General features: G+C 38.0%; 1 protein-coding gene across 3 annotated transcripts in view; it reads left to right on the top strand.

The window, feature by feature from the left end:
• Positions 1-17,853, top strand: part of LOC148950636 (xanthine dehydrogenase/oxidase-like) — a 354,380-nt gene that overhangs the window by 268,055 nt on the left and 68,472 nt on the right. For 2 of the 3 annotated variants that reach the window (XM_089092523.1, XM_089092524.1), the window contains one exon: positions 8,851-9,081. The exons of the other annotated variant lie outside the window; for it this stretch is intronic. In XM_089092523.1, the coding sequence (XP_088948649.1) occupies positions 8,851-9,081 (231 nt within the window). The remainder of the gene's footprint in view (positions 1-8,850; positions 9,082-17,853) is intronic. 3 annotated transcript variants of the gene reach the window in all.

The raw sequence follows: 17,853 nt of genomic DNA on the forward strand, positions 1-17,853 counted from the left end.
CCTGCCCCACGGGCTGGTGGTGTCTGACTTTCCCCTTCCCCCTCTTTTCCCTTTAGTTCCCTTATCCCCCTCTTCAAACTCCCCCTTACAAACCCAACATATTTTTTGATTTTTAATCGCGAGACGATCCTCTGCAGACAACACTATAGGGTAATGCGTATTTATCAAACGAGAAATAGCGCCGTTAGCTGTGCCAATTAATTTAGGTAGTGCCTTGATCATGCACTCTCCCTCATCCAGTATTTCAACTATTTCTAACAACTGGTTAGTGTTAGAACTATCTCTTTGTGTGTGGGCGTAGGAGACTGCAATTGCTTGATGTTCTTTGATTCGGTTTGGAAATCGAGGATCGTTCACTTCCACCAGCTTCGCTTCACAATCCAACGAGATTTTATTGTTCTGGAGGAGGGTGTTTTGGAAATTTTTGAAACGTAAAATGGCCCTATCCCCTGAAACCGTTTCCACTGACTGGTAGCCATGCCGTCTACAGTGCTTCATATGATTTTGCAAGTTTAATTCGGTCCAAAATCGAGACAGGCATGTTGGACAGTAGAAACGTGCACTCTGTTTCGTACCCTCCCCCAGAACTCTACTAATGTCTGTAATTGGGTTGAAATGGCCTATTGAATTGGCTAGGTCACTAGATGGTGGTGTGTACAACAACTAAACCCAGTATTTCACCAATTCAATCGACGGACTTCTTACTGGGAACACCACCCCCTTCTTTTTTGAAAGAACCCCATCTTCAAATTCAGTTTCATACTGAACCACAGTAACGCCGATATTTAAATGGGCATTGGCCCTTACAAAAATATCAATAGACCTGAGCGTTACTGGGTATTTTTCATCTAAACAAGAGACATCGACAATGGGAAAACCGGACCCCTCCTTCCCATGCATAGCCCAATGATCTATATTTATTTTTGTTGCGTCACGTGCTATAATCCCAAATGCTTATATGAGGTCATCATAACTTAAACATTTTTGATTTGTTTAAAAACAGATCCACTGTACACCATGACAACCTTCTAGATCTGGATTATATTTTAAAACTATTGACCTTTCCCCCGCCCCCCCTTCCCCCCTCTTAAAATAAAATCTTTTTTAAATTTACAGATATTAACGCTTAAAATTTCAACATAAAGAACATCAGACCCGCTCCCATTTACGTTATAATTCTCGAGATGTGCAATAATTTGGCCTATCTACTCTGAAAGAAACACCCTCATAATTCTCTAGATTTGGATAGACTCCTCGCATCTCGGTGTCTCTATAGTGATGGTAAGCCTTCCTCTTCCCCTCATTTAAATAAAATACTTTTAGAACGATAAAAACCTTAATTGAATCCCTAACTCCACCTCCCCACAACTGAATTTGATTTTCTGGCAGTGCACGAATTCTATCTACATAGTCATGAACGATTTCTACAGGGTCAAACACAAAATTACCACACAAAAGCGAATTAAATGGGTCTCCAAAGGTTGCAGTGTAGACAACTATTGTATTTAAAATTGTATTTGTGAGTTGAAACTCGGGAAATGGTGTCAATTGGATATTACCCTCCCCCACCTCCTCCTCTTGTATATTATTATGGCCATACCCTCCCCCACCCTCACCATCAAATTCGAAGACAATGGAAAGTATGAAGTGGCTCGTGTCGACTGTATTCTCAAAAATACCTACGACATCCTGAGAAAAGATCGTAAATATGAAATAAAAATTAGACCCTATGATTGGCCGCCACCACCCTCAGGTGATCAAGAACAAATTCAAAAATCAATTGGATGGATTATCCATATATTGAATTACCCTACGAGGAACTAACCTGTATGAATGATTTATGTCGTTCTACTAATGAAAGAATTTCCGCTCGTAAAAAAGGAGCTTTTCATTTCAACTATTAAAAGAAAGAGGGCAAGATCTACATTATTTCACCTATTGCCAATGAAAACGTTGTTCTCAAGGATAATCTAAAGGACGTTCTTGGCTTTAATATCAATATAATCAACGGTAAAAGGGCCGGAAACAATAATTTAATTTTTGCTGGCTACCCGCCTGCCTTCTCCACGGACACTTGTATATTTCTCTACGCTTCATTGGTGGAAACATCCCGGGTTGGCAATTCAAATGTCCCCTTCCTACGAGTTCTTGAACAAACACGAATTGAGAGCACATTCATCACTACAATATAAAGAATCTCCAGTATATTCCCGTAAACAATTCCTATTTGGAACTCTGTCAGTTAACACTAAGAACTGAATTAGGTGACCCCATAGCAATATCAAAAGGTTTGGCTGTAATTACATGTCATTTTCGTCCCATCGTTCAACAAGATGTCTAATAGAAAAGTGGTATTCATTTGTTCTGATATTGACTGCTATGTTAATACTCTTGGCCCAAGACAACAGGGCAATGGAATGGACTATTACAAGGGGCGTACTACAATGTCCGGCTATGGTCTTGGCAGTTGGTTTGCTAAGCTGTTTCGCTCTTCACTACCACTGGCTAGAAAATATTTTGTACCAGCTGCAACAGATTTTGCATCCTCTAAACTATACGATTGGGGCTCTGGCAAGGATTTTAAAAAAAGTGCTTCGGAAAATCTTAGGTCCAGTGCGCGAACCCTTGGCGAGAGATTAAAACAAAATGGAAAAGGTTTAAAAAGGTCGAGAAAAAATGCATCACTCATCAGTCTCTACTCAGGTCGGAAACGAAAGACATCACCCCTGTCAAAGAAAAGAATGAAAAAGCCGACACGTACTGTAAACAGTAGAAGAAGGAGAAGCCCCAGGAAGAGAATTGTTAGATCGAACCTAGATTTCTTTTCCTAAGATGTCCTACCTACCGCATAAGGATTCTCAACCTTCAATCACCGCCTTATTCAATCTATTCAATGCAGAAAATGTTGATGTGAGTGTCAAGCATGGATACTATGAACAATTTCATCCACAACAACCCCTCTCAGATAATATCCACACGGATAAATTCAGGGTGGAGGAATGTGAGAGGAGTAACTCTGTAACGTCACCTCTTTCGAATGGTGGGGGGAGTCATCTACATTTAATCTATTGGCAATATTTTCAAAAGTGTATCCACAATATGATTCTGCCTTGTTCCAATTAATATATCAATAAATTGAGTATAAGCATTTGAGTCACATCGACAAGGCTTCATACAATAGTCCAATGGGGAAAAATCAGTCCTCATTATATTGTCAAGTGTTCCCCAAGAGAATATCCTACGTTAAAGAGATAACTCGAGAAAATCGTCATCCAAAATCAAATGTTTTCCATAAACACTAGATTCGATCTAATTCTCTCTTTCTCAAATTTATTCATTTTTCAATCCTTTCACTCTGACTGCTGACTCTAGACTGACCATGATTCGTTAGCCTAAAATTCTAACAACAAAAAGAAAGGGTACATTTTCGATTTCGAAACAATTTTATTGAATAATTACAACAACAATACTAAGCATATACAATTAGTGATACTGTTTATTGTCTTCGATATGTGTCACTAATGCACTTAAAGCACATTGAAGTCTATTCACATGTGCTATATCAACTTTAGCAGCGAAACATAATTGATCCTCCATTTTAAATTTGCTCAAGGATATCACATATCTTGCACAAACTTCATCCCATTCCAGACAAAGCCGTGATCCTCTCGTGATTTCCACCGCAATGATTGGTGCTCTTGTATTATTGCTACCAACTCCATTATCAACTTCTAATAGGGTAAACATTCCACTCATCATCAACACAAATATATCTAAATGAGTAAAGTCAAACTGTTCTCACTCCTTTGAATTCAATTCACAGACTAATAAACAAAAACTATAGCAAAAATTCTTTCATTATTTTATCTGCAAGCCTCTCCCGATAATTTTTACCCCCACCTCTTTTGGTTTTATATGTTTTTTTACCCGACTCTCTGATTGGCTTAGAAGGAGGCATGTACTTCCTGTTTCCCATTCCTGGATCAAAACATTCTCCCCACCGATTACGCAATCAATTTCTCAGAAATACACTTGAATAAATTATGTTCGTACAGCGTTAGACTAAATTGTAGATGGCAGCACCTGTGTTCGTACGGGGTCAATAGGGTCATCCCTACTGATATACCTCAAATTATTGGAAAACTGAGTCATAGATTCGCCGTGGCATTCAACAATATCCAAAGAATCTAATCAAAAGGGAGCACACACACAAGCTAAATTAAGCCAGTAGCCTATGAGCAATCGCAAAATACCCAAGTCAATGAACAAGTCCCAAACGGGGGGGGCCTGGGTCTATCAAAATATTTCAACGGTTTCCACGGGAATTTGATATCATATTCTTCTGTCTCCAATTTAAATGAAAAAAAAATTATCTTCTTGGCATCCCTGCTTTCAATAAAAAAATGAGGTATTATCATTTAAAAATGATAGCCCCTATCCCCCCTCTATAGGCGATAATTTACAATTTTTTTATGAACCATATTTTTCGAGTAACTTCCGGTTCAATATTTAATTCCCAAACCTTGTACATAGCTTTGTCTATAGCTAACTTTTGTCCCAATAGAAGGTTTTTTTTGGGGGGGGTAAAGATGTTTCAGAAAGAAGATTGTATTTTCTATAAGGCGTTAAAAAATTGAGTATTAAACATTAAGATAATATTATCTAAAAACAGGAAAAGAAAAAAAATCTGCAAACTTACAAATCAGCTTTAGAAACAGTCTGTCGCCTGTCAATTTCAAAATCCAACTGAAGGCTGAAGCTGTATAGTAGTAAATGCGTTCTATAATTCTATTCAACTTGAAAATAAAATTCTTGACTACTAATTATGTAAGAAATAGTGATTGGGAAGCTGCATTCGAAATTATTTAAACTCATTTCATAAAGGCGATACTTTTTTTGTTAACATTTTAAGAACTGTGTATATTGCAATATTTGCATTTGCATATTGTATCGGTCTGATTTTTATGCAAAGTAACAAAAGAGACGAGAATTAATGAACAAGAGAGTAGTGAAGAATTATGGTATGCAAAGTAATATTTGGCAGGGAAAGTCAGTGATGATAAATCGCTAGGGGTGGCACCGTGATTACATTATTTTCGGGGATTCAGGGAACCACATTTTTTTCGGGGTGACGCATAGATGTTCGGGGAAATACCCGAAAACTCGGGGATAGTGCAAGCCCTGCTTTATTTCTAATCAGGAAAATTGAAATACTAAGCCATACGAAAAGAAAAGCTCAATTAATTTAGCTTTGAATTAACTTAAAGTACACCGAACGCCGCCGCCTCTGCTGTTGGCGGCGCGCCGGTGGCGTTACCAGACTTCGGTGGCGGTCGAACGGGCCTCTCGTCGGCGAAGTTTGGTCGATTCGCCGGCGCGGTGCCGGGGTCTAGTCTTGGGTATATTTCATGAAGCTCCCAGTCTCTACTTTGTAAACTGTCTCATTTCTTTCTTTTTAATAAATTCTATTTACCGGCTAACCTAACATCAAGTATAAGAACGCGTTTTCTGATGCAACTTAAGCCTCTGACCAACCTTTCAATGGCTTTATTTACTGGTGATATAGTGTAAGTCACACCCTTTTAGCTAGGTTTGGGTGTTCGTATTTTTTTCTGGGCACAAATTCAAAGCACAGATGCAGAATTTAACCACCTGAGACCTGACCATAAAAAATACTTTTCTGATTATGTTCATTTCCTTGTAGTTGACTAAAAAAAAAACATTTTGACCATTGATCAGCTAAAAAAAAATTGAGCCCCCCTCCCACCCTCTGGAGGATGTCCACAGGTGTGGACATTGTGTCCCTATCGAGGTAAGAGTATAGTAAAAATCTGTTTCGTCTATTAAAAGAGATTTGTCAAAACGTTGAAAACAAAACATTACTCTTCATGAAATTTCTTGAAGCAGTTGTTGTCTCGTGTCAAGCAGAGAATGATTTTACACTGCGAGCACACCCATCTGGACCTTTTGCACCATCCAAGCCTTCTGCACCGGGCTGCATTCGCCAAGTCCCAAAATTCTGGCAGATGTAGTGCAGCTCTGGCATATGGTGGAGGGATTGGCCTCTTTTTCACACTCAAAACACGGTGTTGAGTTTCACCCATGATTTCTTCGTTGCTATTTTCTTGACCTCGTGACTCCGAGCTTCCAGAATTGAGCAGAAACTCGGCCATGTTGAAACGAAGGTCAATGAGCTGTTTGAGGTCACCAGAAACTTCTGGGCCATAGCCCTTCATGAAATGCATTGCCTAGTGCAGCATCCACAAAATGATGAAACAGACGCACAGTCCATTTTTAGTACGCGTCTCAAACCGGTAATAGCTGACCATGCGGTCCACAAGGTCGACCCCACCCATGTAGGTGTTGCAGTCGGAGACTACTCGTGGACATTTGACCTGCACGTAAGACCCCTGGCGCTTGTTATACCGTTTGACCTCTGTCTCCTCTTCTATACCTTTGCAGTTTGAAGACAGGAGAACCACTTTGTTATCATACCACTGGGGCACGGCTACTTTTCTATCTGAGCACACAGACATGACAGAGGTTCCTCTGCGCTTCCTTTTCATTTCCGTTTCGGTAAAAAGCGTTGGGCCGTTGGCACCCAAACGGTTCTTCATGATAGTTCCGGTCGCATTTATTTTCCTTTCAGCCAGCATGTCGAGGAGCTTAACAGACAAGAAGAATCGGTCAAAATAGAGGTATGTACCTTCTGGTAGGGTCTCAGACATGCGCAGTACGATCCCAGCTGACAAGCCATGTGTTACCAGCTGCTCTCCCAGGGTGGTGGCTCCCTGGTAGATTTGGAGATTTGGAAGTATCAGCTCTGAGGAGCTGGCAAGGACAAAATTCTTTAATCCAATCGGATTGGGCTTGTTAGGGACATATTGCTTGAGAGTCGACATACCTCGGAAGGATATCATCTGTTCGTCAATTGAACAGTTCCTCTCACGTGGCAACTGGAGACAGATATTCCTGAAGTTGTCAAGGATCGGCTGCACCTTCCAAAGCCTATTTTTGGTTTCTTCTTCGTCTGAGATTTCTGAATCAGCAACGAACTTCAGGTTCGACCGAATTGTGTCATCTTTTGCGATATGGCTTCCACCCTAAACTTCCCAGACCAGTACATGTGAATCCGAGGAAACTTGAGGTTCCCCATCAGGACGACAATGCCAACAAAAATTTTCAGCTCGGCTGGAGTTACATTCAAGCTTTTTTGGTGGGCCAACTGATAGTTGTAGTTCATGCAAAAAGCTCTATGTTTAAAGAAGCTCTCTGGGTAATATTGCAAAAAGAATTATTCTGTACTCCAGTCGTCGTGGTCCTGGAAATGAGCGGGGCCCACGTCCGGGCCACGATGATCATCGAACCACCAAGACTTCCTCAAGGACAAGGTTGCTGCTACTTCATCAGCCTTCAAGCGTTTGGCACGGGTTGCTAAGGGTACGTTATCATCATATTCTTCACTTTCAACATCTGGAAGAACAGCATAACTACTTGATGACGGAATGGCTACAACAGCTGGTTCACCGTCAGAGTCTGAAGACGACAAAGAGTGGTTTTTTATACATTCCTCATCATCATCTAAATCAGAGAGGTCCAGGTCGCTCTCATCGAGCATTCCGAGGGTGTCATCAAGAGAAACTACAATAAAGGAACAGGTTCAGTAATTTTGAAACTAATAGGTAGATAGATAGATAGATAGATAGATAGTGATTGGCAAAAGAACTATCACAAACCCTAGTGGACCGCATTTCTTAGTAAAAAAAATACAATAACAAAATAATACAATAACAATACATAGTTACCACTGTAACCAAAACACGACAGGTAACAGTAAGAAAATACAAAATACAAAAGTCATAAATATAGGTCATAACTAAAAAATATTTTAAAGGTCATAATATAAAAGAAAAAAGGGTAACAAATAAAATAACCAAATATTCAACAATGAAAAAATAATATATACAAAATAGTTTAATTTTTAGCAGACTTACGGGTTGTGATTTTGGTTGATTTTATTTGTAAAAACGGTAATAAAAGTTTTTATAACATAAGGTAGAAAAGGGTATGGGAGACAGGATGGGGGTGGGTGAGGACACTATACGGGGGTGGCGATTTCTTATGGGTGAGTGGTGGCTAGGTTGTTGCCAATTTAGTAAATAAAACAATCATTGACCTCTGCTATCCCCATTAGAATCGAGATTTGAACTACGAAAAATCAACCCTAGCTTTTTACTCGATTGGAACCGCCTGGCCACAGGCGTGGACATGAAGGTTTTTCAAGTTCCAAAAGATGGCACTTATCAAACTAACTGCTTTTAAAACTATCTAAGCACTGTCTACAGTCAAGAGAGTACACCTGATTTTTCTCAGAACTCGTTCTCGTCACTTTCTTTTTTTTTCTTTTTTCTTACCTTTGCTTTCTTTCATCTCCTTTTTTTAGCCTTTTCAAGATTGTTAAAACACCACTAAAAGTCGCAGAAACTTTCTGAAAAAAAATCACAGATGGCATTTCAGGTCCAAAAAACGCGTTGAAACAACGAAACCTTTGCTAGATGGTGAGGCCTTTGCAAAAAAAATATTTTATGGGGGTGTCCACAGACGTGGACACCAGGTCTCAGGAGGTTAAGGATAGACAGTTTTTGACAATGAGAAAATCAACTTTTCACAATTAAGGTACAGAATGTCTCACCAATTTTTTTGTATCTTTAGTAAATTTATTTTCGGCTATAAAATATTGGTTAATTTGACATAAAATCAAGATGTCTCGAACCGTCTTAAAATTGATTTAACATTTTCTTGTAAGACAAAACTACAAAACTGACTGTGTACCGTCAACTCTAATTGCAGGGGGTTCGGAGGCCCACAAAGCATGCTTATTATGGAGGCTGTAATTGATGATATAGCTAGAAAGCTGAAAATGGACCCCCTAGACATTCGAAAGAAAAATTTATACACTTCTCGGGATAAAACACATTATAATCAAAGTCTTGAGGGCTGGACTGTCAAAAAATGTATTGATGAATGTATAGCTCAGTGCCAGCTTGAGGAAAGAAAGCTAAGTATTCGAGAATTTAATAGGTAAGCTAACCTGCTTATATTCTTTTACTTTGACTGGTATTTCTTATTCTGGTTCTTTTCCTTCATTTTTGCCTTGTTTTATCTTTCTTACTCTTCATCGTTCACTGGTTTCTTTACTTTTGCTTTGACTAATGTATCTTTTTTCTGCTTCTTTTCCTTAATTTTTGGGCTTTTTTAATCTTTCATCTTTCTTGATTTCTTTCTTTATTCAGATTAATTTTTTTAATCTTTGATCTTTCATAATTTTTGTATCTAGCAATTGCCCTATTGGATAAAAGTTGGGAATTTTTATGTTTTCGTTAAAAAAAATCCACAAGGGGGAAGGAGCCTCTTTGCTATTTATAAATTTTATTTAACTTTCCTTACTTCAAGATAGAGTAAGACAGTCGGTGTGCTGTCGGATTTAAATTTAGGATTGGAGTGTCGTCAAGCTCTAACATTAGAAATAATTTTCCAAATTGCAAATACATAATAAACTTAGTTGTTTATTTGCTTCAATTTTAAATTTGGTTTTCAGCTTTTCGTTTAAACAGTCACCAAAGCGATGTTGAAAAACATTGGTGGGCAGCCAAAAATAATTCAGCGATTCAAAGCTGCTGATGCCCTTGACGTGCTGGCATGCCGTTATCACGGTTGGTGTCGGTGGGTCGTCGGAAATTTCTGACACCGAAGTACTTTATGAGATTATTATTTGAACTGAGAGACAAATACATGGCAAAATTCACTATTTAAAAGTATATTCAAAAGATTTTGAAATCCTCTCATTTTTTTTCGTCTACTACGGACTTTTGGTTGTCGTTCACCTGTTTCTATACTCCCCACCATGATCGTCACTTTTTGACACACAAAATACCAAGCCAACTCACACACTAACACACTGAACCAATTCAACTTGCAAAATTTCTAATGCACAATTTGAACACGAAAGTGCGTGTCTATACCTCAACATAATGCACTTTTCACCTGGTGTATCAAGTACATCATCATGAAATCTGTCTTCAGGCAAAAAACGAGACGAAAATAAACATGGCTGAATGTCATTTACTTGCTTCAAAAAATAGAATTAAAACTAAAACTTTAGCATTAGAATTAAAGCAGTCACAAGCTTTGAGAACCTTTAGCCGCGTTTTCAGGCTCAGCGGGTTCGAACACGGGTTGTTATCGTCTAGTTTCAAGTTTTTAGTTTTTCGTCTAGTTGCTGAACTTTGTCACCAGATCTATGCTTGATGGTGCGATAATTGATCTGATCGTCGGAAAAGCTGTGAGTTTTTTTTTATCGTGGCACTACTATCAGTGTTAAGGAGTTTCTGTATAAGGAGCTGAATATTCAGAGCCGATGTGTGAAACATGCAAAGGATGAAGATAATGTATTTGACATTTGTAAACAGTTAAATAAGGCACCAAAGGATACTCTGCCTGTTCCCACTTTTGTTATATTCTCGCCTTCTGAAACCCCAACAATCAGGGAGGCAGTCTCGGCTACTTTATTCTCAAAAGTTAATGAACTCTCTCGGAAAATTGACGGCTTTTTAGAGAATGCGACACATTTAGGCCCTGTTTGGCCAGCTAGAATTAATACCAACGTAACAATTAACCCTGCCCCAGCTCCTACGTTTGCTGTAGCACTAAAAAACTGTTCTGCAAACCTGACCTCACCTAATGCTCGTAAGGACTTTGTCAATAAACTTTGCCCTGTGGCCTCAGGTGAAATAACTGAACTTAAAAAATCGGCTTCGGAATTGAAACTTGTTGTTAAATCAAAGCGTGCAGCAAACAAAATTGCCGAGAATGCTAAAAACAGTGCCTCAGGTATATCGGTGAGTGTAAAATCCCAACTGTTTATAGGAATTCTGAAAGACGTAGGCCTACCGATCGAATACGATGAGAATCAAGTTAAATCTCTTGTGCCAATTTGCGTGAAAGTTTCACAGTGCGGAAAGTCCCATGTGTTTAAAGTCTATTTTGAGTGGAAACAAAACCTGGATCAGTTCTTGAAAGTGTCTGTGAAAGTTGGCTACGATAAGCTTTCTACAAAAGTATTTGTATACCTCCCAAAGCATTGTTTCTCGTGTCATAAGATTGGGTATCTGGCCTCGCAGTGCTCCAATCATGCCCTCTGCTCTCGCTGTGGATCATATGATCACACCTTTAACAGCGCCTCTACGTGTTCGGAAAAAATGTTCTCTCTAGACTGTAAAGTTGCCAGCCATACTTGTTACAGTGTAAAGTATCCTAATAACAACAGTGAACTAGCAAGGCCCACGGTATGATATGGATATGTCTACTACTGCGCAAGGCTGTACTTTAGTGGAATGTTAATGGTGGACTTTTGGTCAAAACTCCTGTGATAAAAGTTTTGCTTTCGAATTGTGACGTATTGTGCTTGCAAGGACATTTTTTGACGAGTCATAGTTTAGGCCTTCTGAAAGTTGACAATAATTTTACTAGCTATTCGGTGCCCGCTAAACGATCGGCTTCCAGTGGCCGCCCCTCGGGTGGTATTGCGATGCTTGTTAGGACCTCATGTCGGTCGAGTATTTTTGATTCATGTGATATTTTTCTTGCTGTCCTTGTAGAAGAGTATGTTATTGAAAACGTCTATCTCCCGACTGACTACCGCATTGACCGATAGGGAATTTGTATTTACTTCTGTGTGTGAGAAACTAGGGTCATGCCTTTCAAAGATTCGCATATTTGGTAAGTGTTGTATTTTTATAGGAGATTTTAACTGTAATTTAACTGACACCTCGTTATGGCGTACTTCTATTTTGTCTGGTATTTTTAACGATTGGCTCAGGATATTGCCGAATAATCTCTATTACACTTACACACACCATTCAAGTCCCGCGTCGAACCTTGACCATGTTAGTTTCTTCTATAAATCTCCAAGTGTCACCTGTTCACGTCGTTACTGATTTTCAACTATCAGACCACCTTCCAATATCTGCGTCTATTTCTTGTCCTTCTGCTCAGTCTCCTCCCACCACACAACCACATCAGCCTCACACCCAATTTTACAGGGATTGGAAAAACATCCAAGGGGATCTTTTTGCTGCAGTTACTAATTCTGTCCTACATAAAATTCATGTTCCGTTCCAGCTGCTCATGAGAGATCCGCAAGCTGATGCAAATGAAATACGGGTGATACTAGATATCTATATTGGACAAATTTGCCATGCTCTACGATGCTTGGAAAAAGCCACTATGTCTATTAAACATATACGTCGGGGTGTCACGAAGCATTGGTCCAGTAATCCGAGCATAGTTGAAGCTTAGAGGAAATCCAAATTTTGGTACCATTTGTGGCTTCAGTGTGACCGTCCTCGCTCTGGCTGGGTTTCTGACATTCGTCTTTCTACCAAAAGAAAGTTTTCAAGAGAACTATCTATCCACATTAACCAGATAGTTGAAGAGACGTCCTAGCAAGCTTCTCTGTCCCAACCTTCCTTCTGGAGAAATGTATCAAGAGATTTTCCTAGCGCCCGCCTATCTGCTCAAGTTATTCATGGTTCCGAATAGAATTCTTACTAATGAGCAAAATGAGCACTCTTCACATTCTGCATGGAAGCGAGCTGTTGGTAAACCATATTGCTCTTTTGATGCATGTGATTGTTACCCAAGGAGTTGTACCTTCTTCTTTCTCAATCGGAGATCTCAATCCAATTCCAAAGAAAGGTAAACTCGCTACCCAGTGCTCGTCCTTCCACCCTATAACAGTGGCTGCTACCTTCTGTAAGCTTTTTGAACTTCTGTTCATTTACCATCTGAACGCTAAATTTTATGTTCCACCTTACCAATTTGGATTCCAGCCACGTCTCGGTTGTGCCCACGGTTTGTCGGTTGTGGCGAATGCACTGATCGAAGCTGATGCATCTGGTGAAACTCTCGTGTTGGATGGGCATGATGTGCATATAGCGTTTGACTCTCTCATTTACGCAGCTATGCTACTCCATGCAGCAAAACATAGATTGAGCCCTTCATATACCAGAGCCCTTAAAAGACATGTATTCTCATCTTAAAGTTTGCCTAATACTTCACCCATTAGCTAAAGCTGACGGCTCTCAAGTCTATGCACCATCCCTAATATTTTTGTCAATGTCGAAAAAGGGTACCTGCTGTTTCTTCCCCTTCACTCTTTAATAATAGAGTTCTTGATGTACAGTCAGCTGTTCCCACATCTCTCATCTTTACCAGTCTTGATTTATCTCTTGTATGTTATGCAGACAACATTCTGAATTTGAGCCGCACTATCCAGCGCATTAGTGAGATTTTCGCAACGCTACAATCTGAGTATGCAAAATTAGGTCTTCAGTTCAATGCTAAAAAGTCCGAAGTTGAATTCTTCAACTGGAAGCAAGTGTCGCCTAGGGATATTCCTCTCGGAAATAGTAGGATTAGGCCAGTAGATCACATCATCTACCTTGGTCTTACCATTGGTTCGTCACTAATGCACACAAGACAACTACGCTTCAACCGCCGTCTTATTTCGAAACTTTTCAACTCTGTTGCTCTACCACATTATCTGTACAAATCTCGGTTTTGGAAAATACTCACAAATTCTGACAAGTCAAAATTCGTTCAGTTTTCTTCTGGTTCGCGAAATATCTTTTACGTTTTCCCTCTTGAACCCGCAATTCTTATCTAATTAGACAATTCAGCATTACCGACCCCATTATAGCTGTGGAAAAGCAAATTCGTGCTTATAATTCCCGTTTAACGTAGTTAAACCATGCTTGGCCGTCAGCACTGGCCCAGTAGTTAAGATTTATTTGTTGTGTGCGTTTTTTAAGTGTTTGTTTTCGCGCTTAGTGTAATTGTTGCAATTTTAAACTGATTGATGATTTAGTCTCTTTTCGTATGAGTCCAATTTAAGTGACGTTGGTTATTCTCAATCTCGGTGTCAATTTTTCTCTGATAATATATTGCGTACATTACTAATAATTTCCTTGTTTCTGATATATCTGTATATCGGAGTAAATGAATCATTTGTTGAGAGTGATCTGATTTCAAGACCAGCGGGCGAATTTGTCGTTTAAGTGTTTTACCATTTCTTGTCATATTTACACTAGTTGATATGATTATCTATTGTATATTTTTAATTCACTGATGATTATTTGGTTTAATTTTTTTTTTACCAATTGCGGCTTGATGGAATGATATTCGCATTGCTGATGTTTGTTTAGTATTTAGGCGCCAATAAAAAAGAAACACGTTTCGTACCTGCAGAGACGTGAGTAATTGAGTTTTTCTTCCTCCTTTTTGTAGTTTATTCAAAAAACTTATTTAGATCCTAGATCCTGCGTTTGTCACTAGCCACATGTATAGCTCCTAAATTTATGCGTATTTCTTCTTCTTTTTTTTTCGTTTATTGCTCCGTATTTTCCTTTTTTGTACGACGGGTTTTCCAATAAATAATAATAATAATAAAGGATCGATATAGTTCATTATAAATGGGGACTATTTAAATTCAATTGGACATAGCTGAAACCAAATAAAGAAGCAACCCCGGCACATAGTAACTAAAAGTTAATAGAATACAAGCATCTTTTGAAAAGTTAATTGTCTGGGTATTATACTGGATATATTGTCTGGGTATCTTATAGTTAATTGTCTAGGTATTAATTATCTGGTATCTTATTAAACAAAGAACTATGTTCCGGGTTGCAGCCGCAGCTAGTAATCTAGTACGAGATTATATTAAAGAACGAACTATAGCCAATAGTAATTAAAGTATTTAGACAAGTAATTATATTAATCAAGGTAACCGCGAAAGCTAGTTTATATATTTTATGAAAGACAGTATAACGCTATTTTAAGACTCGTTTACATTTGTAATGCCTTAAAAAGTGCAATTAAATTATTATTAAAGACGGTGGATATTGTAAAAATATTAAAAGTAGAAGCGGTGTCTTTTTCACAGAGGTGTCCTGGAGACTCCAAGCGTGTGTTTTTCCCAGTTCAAAAGGTTTGGAATAACGGAAATATAATCCTGAAAAGTTGGATTGGAATATTCGAAGCTACACTGATAACTGTAATCAAGTATGATTATGGAAAGTGGGCACTCCAAGAGACGGAGAAGGATTTGTTAGATGTTTTCCAGAGAACTTGTCTACGGGTTCTCCTGGGTACCAGTCTGGCTAACCGTATTTCAAACATCATGCTGTGCGAAAAATGTAGTTCCATCCCACTTCATAAGGCTTTAATTAAAGTAAGTTTGAAATAGATAGGATACCTTCTGCGATGAAGGATGGCAGATTACCAAAGATCTTCCTCTTCAGGCATCCATCTAAGGGCAAACAAAATCGGGATTGTCCCTTAATAGGGTGGAAAGAGGTTGTAAGAAAGGAATAAAACTTCTTGGGAAAGTATAACCAGTGTGGGCTAGAATAGATTGAAATCGAGGAGGGCCCGTGTAGCGTTTTGACCTCAAACGCCGGACTTAGGGCCTGCGTTGCATCTTTGTGTTGTGGTTAGTTGTTATTAGTAGTAGTAGTATTGGTTCTTCAGTCTATGTCTCTCATTAAAGAGGGTAAAAGGTTTATGTCGCAGATATAAAGTTTCTTAAACACTGAGTTTAAATGAGATCGTAGTGATTTTGTGATTTTTGGAAAAGGTAAACTTTTTTTGGAAGTCTGAAAGATTTTATTCAGCCATAAGTTCTCATCTTTATAAAAAGCAGAACACAAAACAGTATCTTATCTATCTAAAATGCTGATTTTTTTCAGCTAACACCCACCATCATTTCACATCAGGGTAATCCAAGATATTCATGTGTATAGTTAATTTTAATTTATTTCTTAAGAGATTATTGCGACAAGCCTAAGGCTTTCTCCTGTATTGAATAAAACAAATAAACTCAATTTTTTCTGAGCTACCAAAACCTTGGAAAAGACCCTAAGTTGTGACCACAAACCCTGGTTTTAACTATCATATTGAGCACAAGTAGTCTTGTATCTTAAACCTAGACCCAAGCCGTTCCAAATTTTTATGCAACAGTGGAGGACGTAATTACATTAGGCGGTAAATAAACAACAAAATAATAATAGGTTTTTTTTTTATACAAGACAGTGGAACGCAACTTTAAATGAATATTTCGACCCTATATCAAAGAGCCGTCCTCAGCAAAACAAATGGAGAAAAAACCAATATAAAAGAACTCACATTAAATTTTTTATTTTAACGATTGAATTTCAATATTGATTTTTCAAAATTTTTTCTTCATTTATTTTGCTGAGGACAGCCCTTGGATATAAGGTCGAAATATTCATTTAATGTTGCATTGCACTGGCTTATATAAAACAAATTCCCTGTTGTTCTAATTGTAGTTTATGATGGAAAGGCAGTGTGGTCTTCATCGCTATTTACATAAGGTGGTAGCAGATTTCTTACGGCGAACCACCTACAACTGATCGGTGGTACTACTATCCATTGGATTTCACTTTGTTTTTGGCATTTTTTACATTGTTTTCTAAAATCCGCAAAAATAGATTTATCAAAAAACAACAAAAAGAGGTAAAACTCAATTAAAAGACAACAAACGAGACTGTGACCAGTAGAGAGAAAAGATGAAAAACTAAAACAACGTGGATATTTCGCCTGTATGCAATTTAGGCGTCCTCAGCACAAGAGAACCAAGGATAAAAAAAAAAACGAAAAACAAATAAAACCACCACCAATATTAATAAAATGCTATTGTCGCAGCTGATCCACGTAGAGAATAGTAGCTATTGGAGTAGCTATTGCAGAACACCAAAGTAACTGAGAAAAAATTATAAAAATTGAAATTAAGTTAATTATTCTGTTGTGAAATAATCCACTTATTAGCTATTACTGAAGCAACTCTTCTTGGTCTAGTAGGTAATCTAATCCCCTGGTTATTATGTAAAATCTTAGTTCCATTATTGACTATTGGTTCACTTTTAAAAAGACTATCATACATTGAGTCAATATTTAAATTTCCCGAGTCCCTATTTATTGAAAGATTGGCAAACATATGTTTTTTTAATTTCTATAGCCTCCCTCAGCCACTGAGAAAAACCTTTATCATTAGAAATAGCCGTGGCTCCATAAAATTGTACAAAATGTTCAAGCGGAAAGAAAATATGTTCAGCCAGTGCCGAAACAAAAAATGCTTAATTGTAGAGTTTTTCTATTGAGTTGTGATGCTCAATAAATATTTCAAGAAATTGTTGGTGAGTTCTATCAATATAAAACTTCTCACAAGAACATGAAATTTTATAAGCCCCACTAACTAAATTTACCCGGTATAAATCTTTCCTGGAATTAAGGAAACTACCTGTTGGTCTCACTGATTGGAAACATGTATCAATGTTATGTTTACGCAAAATTCGTTTAAGCATCTCCCCCAAAACAGGATTATAACGGAAAGAAATGAAACTTTTTGACAAATTTACTTCCGAAGACTGTGAAACTCCAATAACCCTATTATTATGTTTAAAGTTTCTATTTTTTATTATTTTTATCAATGAATTTAATCGGGTAACTATTACAAAATAAAATATCCATCAAATGCAACAATTCAGAATCAAAAGCTCCTGGGGACAAATTCTGAACGCTCTATCCACCAGTGAAATCACAACCCCTCGTTTCACCGAAACAGGGTGGCACGAATGGAAATTCAAATATCTATTGTTTTGTGTAGGCTTTCTATATATTGAGAACAATAAATGGAAATCACTTGTAATTAAATAAATGGAAATCACTTGTAATTAAAGTTAATTAAATCACTTGTCAGATATCAAGACAAGGTAG

This window comes from Artemia sp. Qi Xiang Cuo, chromosome 7, assembly GCF_049724085.1.
Source record: "Artemia sp. Qi Xiang Cuo chromosome 7, ASM4972408v1, whole genome shotgun sequence".
NCBI classification, from domain to species: domain Eukaryota; kingdom Metazoa; phylum Arthropoda; class Branchiopoda; order Anostraca; family Artemiidae; genus Artemia; species Artemia sp. Qi Xiang Cuo.